This window comes from Gopherus flavomarginatus, chromosome 1 (genome assembly GCF_025201925.1).
Source record: "Gopherus flavomarginatus isolate rGopFla2 chromosome 1, rGopFla2.mat.asm, whole genome shotgun sequence".
NCBI classification, from domain to species: domain Eukaryota; kingdom Metazoa; phylum Chordata; order Testudines; family Testudinidae; genus Gopherus; species Gopherus flavomarginatus.
This window is the reverse complement of record NC_066617.1, coordinates 98434769-98452462: the sequence shown is the minus strand read 5'-3', so window position 1 is coordinate 98452462 and position 17694 is coordinate 98434769. Positions and strand designations below refer to the sequence as shown.

The following is a 17694-nucleotide window of genomic DNA, read 5'->3' as shown; positions in this document are numbered from 1 at the left end:
GAAGGTACCAATGTGAGATTTCTAAAGATAGCTATAGCACTCGACCCAAGATTTAAGAATCTAAAGTGCCTTCCAAAATATGAGAGGGATGAGGTGTGGAGCATGCTTTCCGAAGTCTTAAAAGTCATCAGCATGGATGCATGTCCTCTGGAATGGTGATTGAAGCACAAAGGGACATACAAATCTTTAGTGCATTTGGCACGTAAATATCTTGCAACGCCGGCTACAACAGTGCCATGCGAACGCCTGTTCTCACTTTCAGGTGACATTGTAAACAAGAAACAGGCAGCATTATCTCCTGCAAATGTCAACAAACTTCTTTGTCTGAGCGATTGACTGAACAAGAAGTAGGACTGAATGGACCTGTAGGCTCTAAAGCTTTATATTGTTTCATTTTTGAATGCAGGATTTTTTTTTACACAATTCTATATTTGTAAATTCAACTTTCTTGATAAATAGATTTCACTTCAGTACTTGCAATGGGGGAATTGAAAAATACTATTTCTTTTGTCTTTTACAGTGCAAATCAAAAATAAATATTAACTGAGCACTGTGCACTTTGTGTTCTGTGTTGTAATTGAAATAAATATATTTGAAAATGTAGAAAACAAAAAAAAATTAAATAAATGGTATTATTGTTGTATTATTGTTTAACAGCACGATTAATTGTGATTAATTTTTTTAATCATGCGATTAATCGTGATTAATTTTTTTAATCGCTTGACAGCCCTAGTTAAAATTAATTAAAAATTGGCCCATTAAGGAAGTTTTTGAGTCTCTTTTTTTTGGAGGGGATCCTTCTAGCTAAAAATGGCTTCTTACTAAGGATGTGAGTTTCAAAATCACATAAAGGACTTAGGAGCACAAGTCCCATGGACATTCCATGAGACTTGTGCTCCTAAATCACTTCTAGGTGCTTTTGAAAATCCTTCCCTAAACCTTGGATTTTCCATTAAAACTCACTGAAAAGTCTGAAAGAAATTAGGTTGTAATTAAGTAAAATTTTTAACAATTGTTGTACCTAACTGTTATGATTGTGGTTAGAGTTGTGTCAATAGCTCAGGTTATTCTTATATAATGTCAGTGTGATATCAGTGGTAACACAACCAATCATCACCATTCCCTGTCTAGTTAATTTGCATTCTATAGTTTTACTGGTTGAAATGAGTTAGCAAAGTTAGAGTGTCAAGAGCCTTCATTGGTAGATTACTCTCTCCTCTGTACATAAAGCAAACAATGGATTAGCTTCATGCCCCTGGGTCCAAGGCACCAGGCCTTCTCCTCCCAGCCACAGCCTTCTCAATGAGTCTCCCTCAGAGGAAGCGATAGCCAGATGCTGCTATTCTTTTCCAATTGCTGAGTCTTCAAGACCTCATCCACAGGGGGCATGTGGTGGTATACTCAGGTGACTAGTAATTTCGAGTGCCTGCATTTTTGGGTGCCCAACTCAAGGCCCTTCAAGGGGCCTGATATTTAGAGAGTGAGTGCTAAGCACTTTCTGTTAATCAGGCCCATTTAAGGCTTCCCAGGGTGGGTACCCAAAAAGTGAGGCACCCAAAATCACTTGAAAATCTTGGCTATAATCTTCAGCATCATGCATGGGGAGGCAGGTGGCAGGAGAATTTCCCCACCCTCTCATGCAGGAAGGTCGACAGCAAAATCACCACACCACCACCAAGTGGTAGAGTGGCAGAATTTTCACAGCCACAAAGGGTACTTGTGGTGGCATCTTCCCCCGTGGTAATAAAACTTTAGAATCCAAGTCCAGGGAAAGGGAAAGAAATAAGGCTAAAGGGAAAGATGATGAATCATGGATTTTCATGAGCATCATTACTATGTATGTGCTGCTGTATGCAGCTGAATTATGGGTAGGTGACAACCAGCAGTAGTCTTGAGCATTCCCGCTAACCCTACAGACATCCTATGAGTCCCCAGGGTCTCCCACGCCTGCCTCAGCTCAGCATGTCAGCAAAGCTGCTAAGCTCAGCAAAATTTCTCTGGCCTCACTTGGGTCTTCTTTTGAGTCATCTGCCCCTTACTTCTCAGCTTCCCCAAGTTCCATACCTTGATTCCAACTTCTGATCCCAGATATTCTTCCCTGCAGACTTTTTGAAGTCTGAAGGATCTGCTGTGAACATTAGTAGATTCCACATTGGGTCAGTGGTTCCTGCAGACCTGTTAAGGTCTGCAGCAGATTCTGTGGACTTCAGAAAGTCTACAGGGATGCAAAACTGGGAGAAGAAGCAGGAATCAAGGTTTGGAGCATGAGAAATGAGGAAAGTAAAAACAACTGTGAAAGAATTGATTTGTAATTTTAAAAAAGTTCCAATAACCACTTTAGAATTATAAATTATTTTCCAAAGTTGATATTTTTGATTCATATAAATACATTCTGGAATTTAAAGGAAATTATTGATCAACTCATGCAGGAACAATTTAGCATTAAAATTTAGATATTTTTATTTTCTAAATCATATTAAAGTAAAATTTAAGTTCAACGTTTTAAGCAGATACATGTATCGTTATTTTTTATCCATAATTACATAGTATAAAACTTTTGTGAAGAACAACAAGGAAATTCCACCAGAAGAACACTAAGCTGTGCAACACTAAAGGCTGTCCAAACACAACCACTAACCTTAAAAATCTAGGATGTACACAGACATTTCAAACACACTGTAGAGTAATCAATCAAAATGGAAACAGACAGAGCACATTCTTCATCTGGCCCTATTCAACATGTGTGCACTTCATCAAAATTATAAGGAAGCACCACGCCAAAACACGTTGAAACCTGCCCCGTGACAGCACTTGCCTACAGCCTTCAAGTTGTTCCCTTATTATCTAGGGCTTGATCCAGCAGTGTACTAAGTGCTCCAGCTCAATCCACCCAAAACACTACACATGCTTAAAGTTCTTAAGTATGTGCTAAGCGTTCTGCTCTGTCAAGCAAGAGTGTTCAGCACTAGAGCCATGCAGATAGTGAGGTTTTGGGTTTGCTGGTGTTTCAAAAAAAATTTGTTTTGAGTGACCCCAAACCAAAATTTTAAGCAAATTGAAAAGTAAAAAAAAAAGTGTTTTGGATTGAACAAAATGATTTGTTTTGATTTCGAGCAGCTTTTAAAATGTATTTGCATGTGTAAAAAAAATAAATTGAAGGAAATTTCTAAACAAAAAGTCATTTTGATCAGGAAACTTGAAAATGTCAAAATGAAACACTTCAACTTTTGGGGAATTTTGCAGGGGAGGGATTTTTTTATATAAACAGTTTGGTGAAGTGGACACAAATTTGCAAAATGTTTCAGTGTTGCTAAATCTGCATTTTTCACCCAAAAAAAAGGTTGGTCAAAAGATTTTGCTCAGCTCTACTCAACATTTTGCAGGACTCAACCCCTGAAGCCTTGTTTTCAAAACAGTTCTTCACACAAAGATTGTCATGACGACTTCCCTATTTTCAAAGGGATGATCTGGTGGCCCCTTCTGGCCTTGAACTCTATGACTCTATAATTTGTTATGTCTGGATCTAGTCATTTTTCTAAGGGATATAAGAAGTTCGGTGACTATGCATGTGGCCATCTTTGAATTTTTTAGACCAATCTACTGATATAGTGAACTGCCCACTGTCATCATTTCATTTTTACTTCATCAACCTTATTCAGGAGAGTTCTAAGTAGTCTGTAGTCTACAGAAGTTGTAATATTAAAATATAAGAAGACCCTTCCTCACCACAAAGTTGTTCTCTTTTCATGTCATTGCTGTCATTTCATTTTCTGTCTTTATCAGGTTTGCGTACACGCTAGCAATTTGTATTGATGGTCCATGGAGTGTTTAATCCGCAGCCCAGCGTTTGTCAATGAAAAATGGTGAACAGGCTTCAAGCCTGTTCATTGTCTATTTATGACTTTGTTAAGTATGTCTTTTTGTGTAGACTGCAAGGTGGACAGATTTGCAGAATAGCAGTTCAACAAAGAGTAAAATATTCTTGTGTTTGTGGTCACTGATGATCTGAAATGCTTTGTTATGTTTGAAGGAGGTGGTTTCAGATTTTTTCCTATTTCATACTTACATGCCTATAGGGACAGAGTTAAGATTGTTTTGATGAAATGTTTGCTTATACATCATGGATGAGCACACATGTTGAATGGGGCCGGATTCAGACTGTGCTTTCTAGACCATAAACTGTTGTTGACTGGTTGCTGAGTAGCATGTTTGACATAATGCAGTTGTGGGTTTCTGAGTTTGTTAATGCTCTGAGTTGGTGGCTTTTGTATTTGAGCAAAAGGAGCAGTTATACAACATGGTGTTCTTGTGTTGGAACAACCTAATGTCTATGGATGTCAGGTCTCTTTAAAAATGTACATCAGGTTTTTTCTTTTGTTTATTACAAGTGAATTATCACGCTGAAGGAGTCCTCTTCCAATCACTGACACTGGCAAAGACCACTAAACTTCCAGCCTGAAGGGGTCATATCATCAAATCATCAACTTATTGTTATTTACATAGTGCCACTGGTGCACCCGGTCTGTTCAAACACATAAGAGGACAAGATCCCGGTCCTGAGGAGCATGCAGCCCTAAATAAGGCAAATACAACAACAATAAAGGATCAGGTGCAGGAGTAGGAGCTAGCTCTGCTCTAAAGACCAGTGGGGGAAGGCTGAGGGAAGGAAGGATGTTTGAAGAAGGAGAGGGAGGCTGCTTGGCATACAGGAAGAAGGAGAAGCTTTCCAAGAGTAGAGGAGAGATGCAAATGGGAGAAGGCAAAGGAAGGAGAGAAGGTTGGGGAGGGGAGTGTCGGGTATAAAATGGGTTGAGGGATGAAATGAACAGAGATGTAGGCAGGAGCAGAGCTGTGCAGAGCCTGAAGGCTGAGAATGGTGAGCTTTGTTACACTCGATAAAGAAAGAGGAAGCCTATGAAGGGAATGGAGGACGGGGTGCCATAGATAAAGCAACAGGGAGGAGAAGATGATATTAGTTGAGGTGTTGAATAGATTAAAGGTGAGAGAGAGAAGAAGCAGAGAGGCCAGAAGGGAATAGGTTATAGTAGTTAAGGTGAGAGAGAATCAAAAGCATGAAACTGGCATGGACTGAAAGTGGCATGATTATCCCTGGCATGAAGGAGCCTTCACGCTATTTAACTAGGACGATCTTCATTAGCCCCAGACTGAGGGGGCCTTCTCCTCGTCCAGCATCAGAGCACACTCTGTTGTCTCCAGACTAGGGAGTTGTGTACACAACATTTAGTTTGCAGTGAGGTGGGGTGTGAATCCACCCCGCACTAGCCTAATGTGGGCTGTCTGTCTGCATGGTCCCTGCTGAAGGTCAGAGAGGACTAGATTAATGAACTGTTAATGCATGGCAGCAGGTCCACAGGGACAGTCCATCTGCCAAAGCGTAGTGTAGGGTAGATTCACACCTCAGCTTGCCACGAACTAATTGTTGGTGTATGGGATTCTTCCCCACTGCTCTGTCTCTGGGGCAGACTATTATCCCCAGACTAAGGAAGTCCTCTCCTATCACTGGCTCAGTGAGCCCAACACTTGAGGAGCCTGGTGCCACACTCTGACCCTGGGACAGACTCTAGATTCCTCTCTCCATCTTTCACACCAGGGGAGTCTTGATCAGGGAACCCATCATCTGGACTGGTCCCTGGCAGCTCCAGTTTTCATTTACGTGCTTTACTAGAAGTGGGTTGTCTCACCAGGCCTAGCTCTGGGTTAGGAAATACATAGTATAAATAAAGGAATGTTTTTTTAAGTCAGTCTCAGGTACTGGGCTCTCTCCCTGCACCATCCAGCCTTAAAACAGCAGGATTGGTTGAGAAATAGATTCAGGCCATATCCTGTGACAGCTTCTTTCTCCTCTTGTAGGTTCAGCTCGCTGAAATGGAAGCCTTATCCCTCAACTCAGACAAGTCTTCTTCCATCCTGCTAGGGGATGATTTAGACAATCGCAGCATCTGTCAGTTGAGTCCTAAGGAGACCAAGGTAGGAGCATCCTAGGTATTTGGGATATATGCATACACAGTGGGAAGAGTGTACATCCTCCCAGGCCCTGAATGACACATCCTTCCTTGAAAGAGCCATGATTCCTCCTAGCAGTGGTTTTGCAAGAACCCATTTCTCACTCAGGGCATGGGAGTGAATCCTGTGAGGGTCTGGCTTTTCCCAGTGGAGGAGGTTACAAGGGGTGAGTGTCTCCTCTCCTCTTCACTTCTCCATGCTGTCTGAGACAGGTTCCATCACAGAACTTGTGTGCACACAGCACAAACCATGGGAGAGGCCTGCATCTTGGAACAGGACCACAACATCTGTTGGCCATTAGCACCAGCTGATCGGGTACATGTTCCTCTTAATGTGCCACACTCTGTACCTCTGTCACAGTGTGGCCTGGAGTGCCGTGTATTCCCCTACTGATCATGAAGAATGTGAATGTCAGACACTTAGCAGCAACTCCTCCCCTAGAGACTTATCACTCAGACAGATCTGATGAGAACACGGAGGGGGGTGCAAGCTACAGCTCCTTTCACGGCTATCAATGGCTTGCTTTGACTGGAAATATATTTATGGGGATGGGGGTGTAACCCGTTGGAATGTCCATTTGCTAATATGAACGTGCACTGCCCAGGTATCTTTGAAATCCACCCCATCTCCAGAGCTTGCTCAGGAAGCTTCACCCCATCCGTGTGATTTTTAATTTCACAAAAGATATCTCTGATTTTTTCAGCAGGATGGCCAGAACAGTCCTGACTCCATGGACATGGGAGATTTGGGGGAATGTTTCTTCCCATTAACAACGACAGGTGCTTCTCCAACTCCGGGAAGTTGCTTGTGTGAAATGGAGAAAATCCCTTTCAACCCCGTCCAGTCCTGGCTGAAGCATGAGAGTAGTCAAGGTAAAGAAAGTCCCCTCCATTCTCCTGGACAGTGTGGTCATTTGATGCTAGCTCTGCTGACAGTGCAGACTGGTTCAGTTAGTCTGACCTGGCTCTGCTTTATTTTGGTAAGGAATACAGTTGATGTGATACGGGATTTCACTAAAGAAGAATTCACTCTCAATTTGCCAATCTCAGTATGGTGCAGGGCTCAATTTGTAATGAAAGAGGTGCCGGGGCTCAAGCAATTGTTTTACATTCACAACTGATGCAGCAAGCTCAGAGGTGCTGAGGCTATGAACTGACAAACCTAGAGGTGCCGGGATTCAGTCCTGGCAAGCCATGGCACAAATTAAGCGCTGGTGTGGTCTTGCTTGGTTTCTCTGGCACCTTTTATAGTGACTATTATCTTTCCTCAGAGTTGCCCTAAACAGACAGATGTTCACAGTCTTAAAGAACATGACTATCTTTTACACTAAGGTCCCTTTGGACAGCTGGAGCAGGATGCAAATGAGAATGAGGCCCAAAGACTTCAAAGCCAGTGTCACGTCAGCTAGCAACTGGGTGGATGTACTGTGCTAACTCTGTAGTGTGGACAGTGCCACCATCTCCTGAGGCCATGCTCCTTATCTCTAGAGTCCGTACAGTACTTTCATCTGCCTTGGAAACATGAGTCCTAATTCCACTTCTAAGCACATGTCTCTGGCCTTATGGGGCCAGTGAGCTCCCCAGTCACCTTTTTGTGTATTTCCCTTTTCTGCTACTCTGCAGGAGCCCAGCTGTAAGTCCATTGACTTCAATGGATTTGCACCTGGATTAACTTTGGCCCATCGTGTCTCAGCCTTTTTCTCCAAGGACATTTATGGGAAGGGCATGTTGTTCCCCATTTCCTTGTTGGGCTGTTGCTCCAAACTCTGTTAGTGCTTCTGAGTCTGTTACTAACTCTGGTAATTACGTGGAAAGTGGGATCAATGGAATGTGTGAACACTCAGCATTCTGGATCCATGTCACTAAACATCTTCAGTTTACAGGGCTTACAGGACCCTTACCTTGGTAGAAACAGAGACTCCAAAGTGGATCAATGGACTCTTCAGGTCTTATTTTTCTGTTTTCATTCCACCTCCTTGCCCTACTCTGCCAGTTCCCCCCAGACCCTTCTCTCCAGATACATCCAGGCCACTGTTACCTGTACCAGCGGAGTTTTTCCACCCAGCCATCTCTGCCACCCAGACTGGGCAGGAGAAGGTTTCCTGTCCAGGCAGCCTTCCTAAAATCTCTCTGCAGGGTTCATGGGCATCACTGCGATCCTCAAGTGTGAACTGCTCACTACTCCACCAGGTAAGGGCCCTGCTTCCCACCCACCACAATAGGGGCTCAAGTAAAGAGGGAGCTGAGGGGAGGAAAGAGAGGAGAAGGGCCTTGAGCAGACACGCCAAACCCACAGAAATAAGAACACAAATTGGGCTTGTTTTTGATTTAACTGGCTTGTGAGTTGCTTGTTGGCTAGTTTTTGGCTTGTAGCTTGAGGCTTGGTGTAGCTTGTTGCTTCTTTTTTTTTAACTGGCTCCCGGCAAGTAGGGGCAAGGATAGGGCAAGCAGGGGCAAGGTGGGGAGAGAGTCGGGGTGCACAGCAGGCCCACCACAGCCCCAGACTGCACGCCGGGGGGATCTAGTCACATAGAGTATTGGAGTTCTTAGGGATTGGCTTGTTTTGGCCTTGTTTTGAAATGGGATTAGCTTGATTTTTGGCTTATTGTGAAAGTTGGGGTGCTTTTATACCACATGAAAGTTGGCAACTGTGGCCTAGAGTTCACTGGATCTGGGGCATCAAAGGGATAGATCACTACTGGGAACAGAAAGTACACTAGGTTGAAGAGTTATTCATAGTGAGTACTAGGGAAGAAGGAGCTGGATGGCACTGGCCCTGTGCCTCCAGAAAACATGCACTGGCCTGGTTTGGGTCACAAGTTAGCTTGACAGACTCAGTCTAGATCCAAGTAGGCATGAGTTCACATTGGCTCCTGAGCGTTGCCTCCTGGGCTCCTGCTGCTTGGATGGCAGGTGTAAAGAGGTAGCCCCAGACACCCCTCTTTATAAGTTTGGTGCTGATCTTGCTAGTGGCAACAGAACACTTTCCACTTAAGGACTTGGCCTGGTGGCAGAGAGGGCATTAGCCCTTGGGTTCAACACATGTAAAAATTGTCTCGGCAGGAGTTAAAGAAGGTGGGTAGGAAGCCAGATGTGTTCACAGGGCCCAAGCAACAGGAGCAATGAAGTCCAAATAGAACTGGAATGGACCTTCCTTCATGCCCACACACAGAGTTCTTGTTAGGTCTGTATCCCATCCAGATGGACTCTGTGTCCCTGGCCTTGTCTCTGTTCATATCCCATCTGGCCTCTATCTCCCAGGTAGATATTGCTGTTTGTCACTTAGGAGACTGGGGAGAACAGAGTGGAGGAGGGGAAATAAAATGTATTTGAGAAACACAGGTGATGAGAAGGAGAAGCCATAAGGACTCCCCTGCTGTGCTTTTGCTAAAGTGACTCCTGAATGGCTTATGTTCTGGGCTGCAGGAGAGTGAAGTTGAAGAAGGGTTGGCCCATTCCAGAGGAAGAGAAAATCGGACACCCTCTAATTCACCTATGATAAAGCCTGAGGTCTCCAGAACCCTTTGTTATAAACAACTAAAATGTGAAATAACAAAGGAGACCAACAAAACAGAGAAATTAAGGCATTTTCCCCTCCCTTTGGGCTCTCCCCTATCTCCCCATCACCTTATTGAACAATTTTGACCCAACATTTTTTCATCAGAATTTGCCAGTTCGTCAAAACCAAAATGTTCTGCGGAGATGGTTGATTTTGATGTAGTCCCAACAGATCCCTGCCTTGTTTCCAGTCAGCACCCACCTAGCTCCTCAGCAGGGCAGACTGACAGGGAGCTGTGAGCCCTTGCTCCTCAGCAGTGTGGGTTTGCAGGGCATATGCCCCTGGGGCAGCCTTCCAGGTGGGTTGCCCCAGAGCCCAGCTCCATGGCCTTTGGCAGAGAATTTCAGAATGTTTGGTTTCCATTTCGAATCCGAGTGAAACCGAATTTCTAAATACTAAAATCCATCGTGAAGTAGAATTACCTTTCTCTGCCCTGCTCCGATTGTGACCTTATCGACTGATGGTGAAAGTGGAACAAACAGTCCCACAGCTCAAAGGCACCCGTAGAGGCTGAATACAGGGCCAGAGATGTTCCAGCCATCTAACTGGTGGTTTATAGGAGCCCTTCCAAGTGGACTGTAGCTCTTACCACATTTCATCTCACCCCAGTTGCCCCAGATGCAAGGAACTGAGATTGAAAGCTTTCCCTTTGTTGCATATTGTTCTCTCAGGCCACGGAGAGTGACACCTCCCTCGATGACAGCAGGAGCAGTAGCTCAGAAAGCAGCTTGCAGACCACCCTGGAGGACAGCTTGAACCTTAGCGACTCTCCCCAGTGCACCCTGGATCTCCCAGTGGCACTGTGCCCGATGCCAACGGCTGCCACCCAAAGAACCATGGCAGCTCCGCTTTCCCCTGCATCCCGGAGGCGGAACCTGCGAGGCCGCGGGATATTCAGCCTGCAGAACATCAGGCGGCATCAGCGGAGCCACAGCAGCGGAGGGAGCACAAGCCCTGGCTGCACTCATCATGACTCCATGGACCCTTCTGACGAGGAGGGCGCGGGTAGCAGCCTGAGGGGTGGCAACAACAGCGAGCAGTCAGAGACCCTCAGCAGCCTCTCCCTGACATCCCTTTTCTCCCCACCCCCACCACCCCCGGGCCGGGCGCTTGTGAAGAAGTGCAACAGCACAAGCAGCCTCAACGCCAACCTCTCCTCCCGAGGGCCCATCACCAACGAAGCCAAGCCGTTCTACTCAGTTGACCCCCGGGGGTTCCTCTCCATGCCCTCCTGGGTGACGGACTTCTGCAAGGACACCCCCTCACCAGGTGATGGTGAGGAGTCAGACAGCCCCGATAAACTGGGGACGGCAGACCGCAGCTCTCCACTCCCTTCTGAGCTGGAGTTGGGCAATGGAGTCAGCAAGAGGAACAGATGAGGGTCCCTGGGGTAGGGAGGGGAGCGAGCAGCGTGGGCGAGGGTGCGCCTTGTGCTACCATTTGTGCTACCGGCAGCAATTCCAAAGGATTGTGGGAAAAAGAAACACACAACACACAACACACAAACACAATATATAAATATATATATATAAATATATATATATTTCATAAATACTCTGGTACTGTACCTCCGAGGTGTGAGAGAGCGAAAGCAATATGGCAACATTCCCACCCACACGCTGGACCGGGAGCACCACCGCAGAGACCACAGGGATAAGGAGGGCACCGCTGGGCTTGGAGGGACTGGGCCCACCAGCCAAACACCTGCCCGGGTGGCAGCCGTTTAGTTACATACATATACATAGAGAGAGAGATTGATTTATTTATTTTTTTTACTGAGCGATTATGACTTCCAGAAAGTGCTAAGCAGGAGGAAGGGTGGAGGGACTTGGAGACATTCTTTTCAAACAGGGAGGGGAAAGGAGATGAGAACCCAAGGAGGGTTTGGTTGTTTTTGAGAACGTCATTTATCATTCATACTTCCATTTTGAAAATTAATGATCCTGGGCCAGCTCCTCAGCCAGTGTAAATCGGCAGAGCTCCATGGAGGTCCTCAGCTGAAGTAAATCAGTATAGCTCTGGTTTCAGTGGAGAAATGCAAGTTGACACCAGCTGAAGATCTGGCCCAGACAGCAGGAAAACCCAAATGGAGGGGGAGCGTTGGAAGTGATTTGAGGTTACTTTGATGAGTGTGTGTGAACGCAGAAGGAATGCTCTGGGAAGGGAGGAGATGGAGGCAACATGGCAACTGCTGAATGTGTTCATTTTATGGTGTGTATTGTTTATTTTATTTTATTTTATTTTATTTTATTTTATTTATTTACTTACTTGTTTGGGATTTGTCTTTTTATTTTATTCCACCGCACCCCACCCCAAAAAAAGAAAGAAAGAAAGCTGCTAAGAGAAGAAACTCAGATGTTCAGGGTTTGTTTCCCTCCACCTTAGGTTTCTGTAATTATGACAAATTTTATTTTAGAAGCCCAAAGGTGCAAAAACTGTCTATAGAGAATTGGATCTGTTATTTTTTATATATCTATATCCATGTATACATTACAAGAAAAAGAAACTAGAATTAAAAAAGGCAAAACAAAATGAGCCTCAGTCAGTACTAAGTGCAGTCAGTCCCTAGGCTCAGAGCTGGGGTTTGTGAACCAAACTGTCTTCCCAGTTCCACTGATGTGAATCCACAGTAATGCCACTGAAGTCAATGGTGCTCATTCTGCTCTCACACCAGTCTGACTCTGTTGACATCAATGGAGTTATCCCTCATTTAAGCATGATCAGAATCCAGCCCAATGGCAGTTGAGGGTGTGGAGGACTTCACAAGATCAGGCTCTGAGGGTAGAATGTGTGTGTGTGTGTGTGTGTGTGTGTGCGCGCGCGCGCGCAATATCATGTCTATTTGACTCCCTAGTGAAAGTTTTGTGTGTGTGTTTCTCACCTTGTCTGTGTTTTGCAAAGGAATGTGCACCTGTTGCGAGGGAGGTACATGGCTGGTTGCTGATTGGTGTCCATTGATTGTGTGGTATGAAGGCAGATTGGCCCCCAATTCTAGAGGATCTGCTTCAGGGTCAAGGTGAAAACAGGAGAATCTGATTCTCTTCTATAACCACTGCAGCAATCCCCCTGAGACTGTACCCCTGTTTCAGGCCGGCTGTGTGGTCAAGCTTTGCTTCACCATTCACCCTCTCTACCAGTGAGAGTCCATTTTTAAGAACTCATCTGTTTTGTATCCTTTCCAGATTTATGAGTGGATAGGACAGAAGACAAAGAAATGACCTGAAGAGATTGAAAAAAGTGGGATGCAGTCCACAGGCTCAGAGGGCTCTGACATGGGTATTTCTGAGAGCAAGAAAGAGTGAGAGAAGGGATGAGGCAAAGAGAGGGAAAGGAGCAGGGGGACAGAGAGAGGGAGGTTCAGAGGACATTGCTTCATCATATTCAGGGGAAAGAATGAATGTCCCACAGGAGTTCCTGTCTAGACATTGTTTCTCTTGGAGGCGAGAGTGCTGGTGCAGCAAACTCCTCTTGGAGGCACCTTCCCCACTGGAATCAGAAGCACTGTGCTGCCTGGTACTATACAGATTTGCTTATCTGGTTTTTGAGCAGCTGCTTCACTCTATAAACTGGGGCTGTGAATGCCAAATGTGTCAAGTGGAACAAAAAACAAGGATAAATTAACTTATGTATTTGATTTATTTGTTGAGAGTAATCTGTGCTTTGTGGAGAGTGCACAACTCTGACTGCAGGCATTCTGGGGAGGACAGGAAAGCCGGAGTCCCCACCCCAGCAGGAAGGCTGCTGGTCCAGAATAATTAAAGCAATAACAAGGGTTTTAAATGTTTTTTGCACTGGTTGTTCCTTGAGTGGGTTCTCCCTGCACATTCGATCACTGGAGCAGAAGAAAAAATAACCATTGTGGCTCTGTATTACCTGGGAAGAAAAATGGTCAATCCATAGTAGATGAAAGACTGAAATTGGCTATTCTAGGTCCAATATTAGATCCAGGCATACTTTGAAATTGAAGACTGGGCTTTACACAACACAGACAGCCTACACACAGTGTGTCCCCAGTTATTTCAATTGTGGCCTTAGAGGGAATGAGACAAGGAGCTGGGAATCTCAGCTGCGCTGGGAGCCGGGTAGAGGGATAAGTATCTTATCTGACCTAGGAATGGGAGAGGAAGCTGGGATGGGAGTGGTGCCAAATCTCCTCCAATATATGGTCACGTTTGAAACAGGTTCTCCTATTGCTGGGTTAATGTCTGTTTATCAACATGGATGGAAGATGAGTCATGTTCCAGGTAAAGCTCAGCTATATAATACCATCCCCATGCAGTCCCTAAGAGCAGGGGTGTCGTTCTTGTGATGTGGGCCAGTGCTATTCCCAATTCAAAGGTGGTACAGGGACCCATGACTGTAGAGATCCTAGTCCTTGCTACCTGTTAAGTGGCAGGTAACATTGATTTATAGTACAGCAGAGATCTACACTTTTAAAAACCAATCCCAGCTGCCTGGCATCCCAATGTCCCATGCGAGACTGGTGACAACAAACAACGTTGGGAGGATGCTGCTTGTGATGGTCAAGTGACTGACACCAAGAGGTGGTGTTAGTGTGAAATATGTCCTTGTGCTGCCCCTCTGGAACAGAGAAGGTAATTATCCGCTTGAGACACTGCAACTTTCAGCAGCAGGTCAGGCTGGGAAATCTAGTGTCTTTTTCCATATGCAAAGAATATATTTCTGCAGCCAGCATTTAATGGTGGTGCTTCATTTATATTTTTGTATGCACACCTGCCTTCACTTCTAGGCGACCTTTTTATATCCTTAAAAGATATAGGTTTGACATCTGAGTTGGGACCTTTCAGAGTACTCCATTTGCACATAGTCTAGCCATGCGTGACAAGTGGCAGATAAGGATACTGCTTGCATCCTTACTGGCTCACTTCTGAGGGGATTGCCTGGATAAGTACTCAGGTGGATAAGATTAGATTGGGCTTGTATCACACAAAGGAAAGAAGAACAGCTGTTCCCCGGGATCTCCTGCCATTCATTCCTCTGCCTCATAAGTATCCCCTGACTTGCTGAGATAAGCATATTCCATGACTTGCCTAGCTCTGTCATGGTTAGGATTCGATTCCTCCTGATGAGCCTGTTTAGGAACTACTGGGAGGCTGGAAAAAACAACCACTCGGTGAACCAGAAAAACATCCCCTCTCAGAATTCTTCCTAAGGCTAAGGGCCAGTTCTGGGGGGATGAGCACAGCCTTCACCAATGGCCCTAGTGGAGCAAAGTCACCAAATCCCCATATCTCTTGTTTCTATAGCGTTCCTTGGGCTCCCATCTATCTTTGAGCTCCTGTTATTTTCCAGATCATGGCCATGTCTGTGATGGTGGGTTTCCTGTCACTTGGTCTTCAAAGAGATAGTGAGAGTGGCCCCCAAGAACAGATGCTTTGTCTGCTTCTCCCCAGTCCCACATGGAAGCAACTCACAAGGGAAAAGTCCCTTATTTTTCTGGAAGCTCAAATTCCCAGACAATTCTCCTCTTCTCTGCTGAGTCACATGGTCTCCCCCACCTCTCCTACTGCGTGAATTGGCGTGGCCATGCTCAGTCTCCTCCACCTCGTCAAATGGTTTGCACTCTCCACTATACAGCTCATGCAAAAGGCTTCTGGCTTAGGAAAGTGGTTACCATGGAAACAGAGGACTAGGTTATCTTTAGAGAATATTTTGTCTCTCTCTTTTAATTATTTACTAACGGTTTGAAGAAAAAGAAGAAGAAACATTGATTCTTCCCAGAGAGAGGGAGTTGTTAAAACACAGCAGAATTTGTTGTCTTTTCCACCAGGGATTTGTGTACATTCATTTGGATCAGGGGCTGTTCTCTGTATTTGAGAGGGTTCCTTTGGCCTGGTTGATTTAGCATTTATAGGAAGCCCATTTTCCCAAGCTCTCTGGGATAGGGTAGCAGGGGAGGGCAGAGCCCTCACTTCTGTGCTCCTGTGGGAATTTCTGAGCTCTCAGAAGCTGAGGTGGGAGGGAGGAGGCCCATGATGCGTGTGTCCCAGTGACATGAAGGAGGAATCACATGAGTCAGAGGCACTATACAGAGAGGGTTGTCTCCATTCCAGTGTCTCCGTTTGACAACAATTGCCATTATGTGGTGTCAGAGAAGACTGTTGTTTTCCTCCATACCTGAACAGGAGCTAACTCCTGTAGCTCAGACACCACTGTATGGTGACTGTTGCTAAGGGCTGATGTTTTAGGTGTATCTACACTGGGAGATGGGGTGTGACTCCGAGCTCAAGGAGATATATACATACACTCACTCAACTCCTGCCAGCACACCAAAATTGGAGTGTAGCTGCGGCAGGGTGAGCAGCAGGGGTACAAGTTGGCTGCCCTGAGTGTGTGTCTGTCAGAGATGCTAGGTACGTACTCGGCGCGGCTAGCCCATTCTGCCACTCATGCTGGTGCAATTGCTTTCTATTTTTAACATACTAGCTCAATGAGCTTGCTTGAGCTGGGAATCACCTTTCCCCCCCACCCCCAAACCCCAAGTGTAGACATACCCTTTGTGGTGATCGCTGTTTATCCCAGCGCTACTGAAAGGTTGCCAAACAAAGGGGAGGCATGGTGGCCAAAAAGCCATAGAGGATATTTGAATTAACATACAGAAAGACCCAAAAGCCAAAACTGGTGGATTGGGGGGGAGGGGGAGGTGATGACACAAAACTGGATCTGGAACAAGCATAAGGGCTCTGTACAGACCCATGTATTATGCACATGGTGTCACGTATTCCCTCCAGCTTTACAGTCTTAGGATTACAGTAGTTAGCGATGCCAAAGGCCTATCTGATCATACACTCCATCTCTCAGCCAGCACAGGATTATTCCCTGTGAGACAATTATTAGGATTTTGTCCAGTCTGTTTTTCAACATCCCCTAGTCCTGAGGCTTTCCCTACCTCCCACAGGAAACTATACCATAGCCTGCTACCATCAGGAAGGACCTCCTAACATTCAGCTTGACCTTTCCTTTTCTTTATTTCATCCCATTGTCATTAGTTACACCCCTCCCCTAGCTACCACCATAAATAATTCATCTTCCTGCTTGATGTTTAGACTGTTCAAATACTTGCAGACTGTTACTATGTCTCTCTTAAGCTGTTGCTTAGCCAAACTAGATGTATTTGGATGTTTTAATCTTTCCTTGCCAGCCAGTTCCTCCAGCTCTTTGATCATTTTCTGAGGCGTTTTCTTTATAAATCCTTTCCTCTCAATCCTGACTTGAATCCTCCCTACTCATGTTCTGTGTGCATTATCCCAGGTGCAGGGCAAAGCCCAGGCTGTCAGCCTGAGTGCTAGCTGGCCTTCTCTATGCAGCGAACCGTTTCCTCACCCACTCCAACCTGGGAATGGAGAAAGGCAGAAGTACTTATAATTTCCTCCATGCAGGGGAATGGATCCTCTTTCAGCACTGCTGCTTGACCCAGGGACATGCCATATTCCCCCCCACCCCCCATGCCTCTCTCCTCTAAATAAAAAACAGGTAGGCAGTGCCTACTTTGCCTGTCCTGCACCCACCACCACTAGTTTCATGATGAACTATGAAGAAAAGTTAGATTTATGGGACAGCAATGACCAGGATCACCCTTTTGTGGAAAACCTGCACCATAGTGCTCTTGTTTTCTCTCCAGTTTTCTGCCCAATTCTTGATAATTTTTTTTAATAATCATCCTTGAGTTGTTAGCTAATTTTTAAGTTTATTAGCTAATTACTTAAATACTATGGGTCCTACTCCTTTGAGGTGCTGATTGCCATAAATGCCCTCTTAAGTCAATGGGTGACTGGGTTTTTGATCAAAAGAAATTTCAGCTTTTCATCAAAAACACAAATGCCTGAAAACTGAACTTTCCTGGGATATGGCCAAAACCAAAATATTTCTGGCAAAAACTGATATATTTCTATTCTGAAATGCCACTGTGGTGTCTCATGCGAATTGCGTTTCAGAGACCTCCTGCTCCCAGTTGCTTCTGTGCATCACTTCCCCAGCAGGAATTCATCTTCCATGAGCCATAGCAGCCCCTCATCAAGAGAGGAGGCCATGATGCATCATGGGTGATGTATTCCAATTAGGGATCCCAGGCTATAGACCTGAATGGGAGCA

The 17694-nt window shown here is 45.2% G+C and overlaps 1 protein-coding gene across 2 annotated transcripts in view; it reads left to right on the top strand.

Moving 5' to 3' along the window:
* The window catches only part of CACNA1I (calcium voltage-gated channel subunit alpha1 I), a 139861-nt gene extending 128865 nt beyond the window's left edge, over positions 1–10996 (top strand). For both annotated transcript variants that reach the window (XM_050916795.1, XM_050916784.1), the window contains 4 exons: positions 5872–5988; positions 6728–6896; positions 8017–8213; positions 10254–10996. In XM_050916795.1, the coding sequence (XP_050772752.1) occupies positions 5872–5988; positions 6728–6896; positions 8017–8213; positions 10254–10961 (1191 nt within the window). In that variant the 3' untranslated portion in view covers positions 10962–10996. The remainder of the gene's footprint in view (positions 1–5871; positions 5989–6727; positions 6897–8016; positions 8214–10253) is intronic.
* The last annotated feature ends 6698 nt before the right edge of the window (positions 10997–17694 follow it).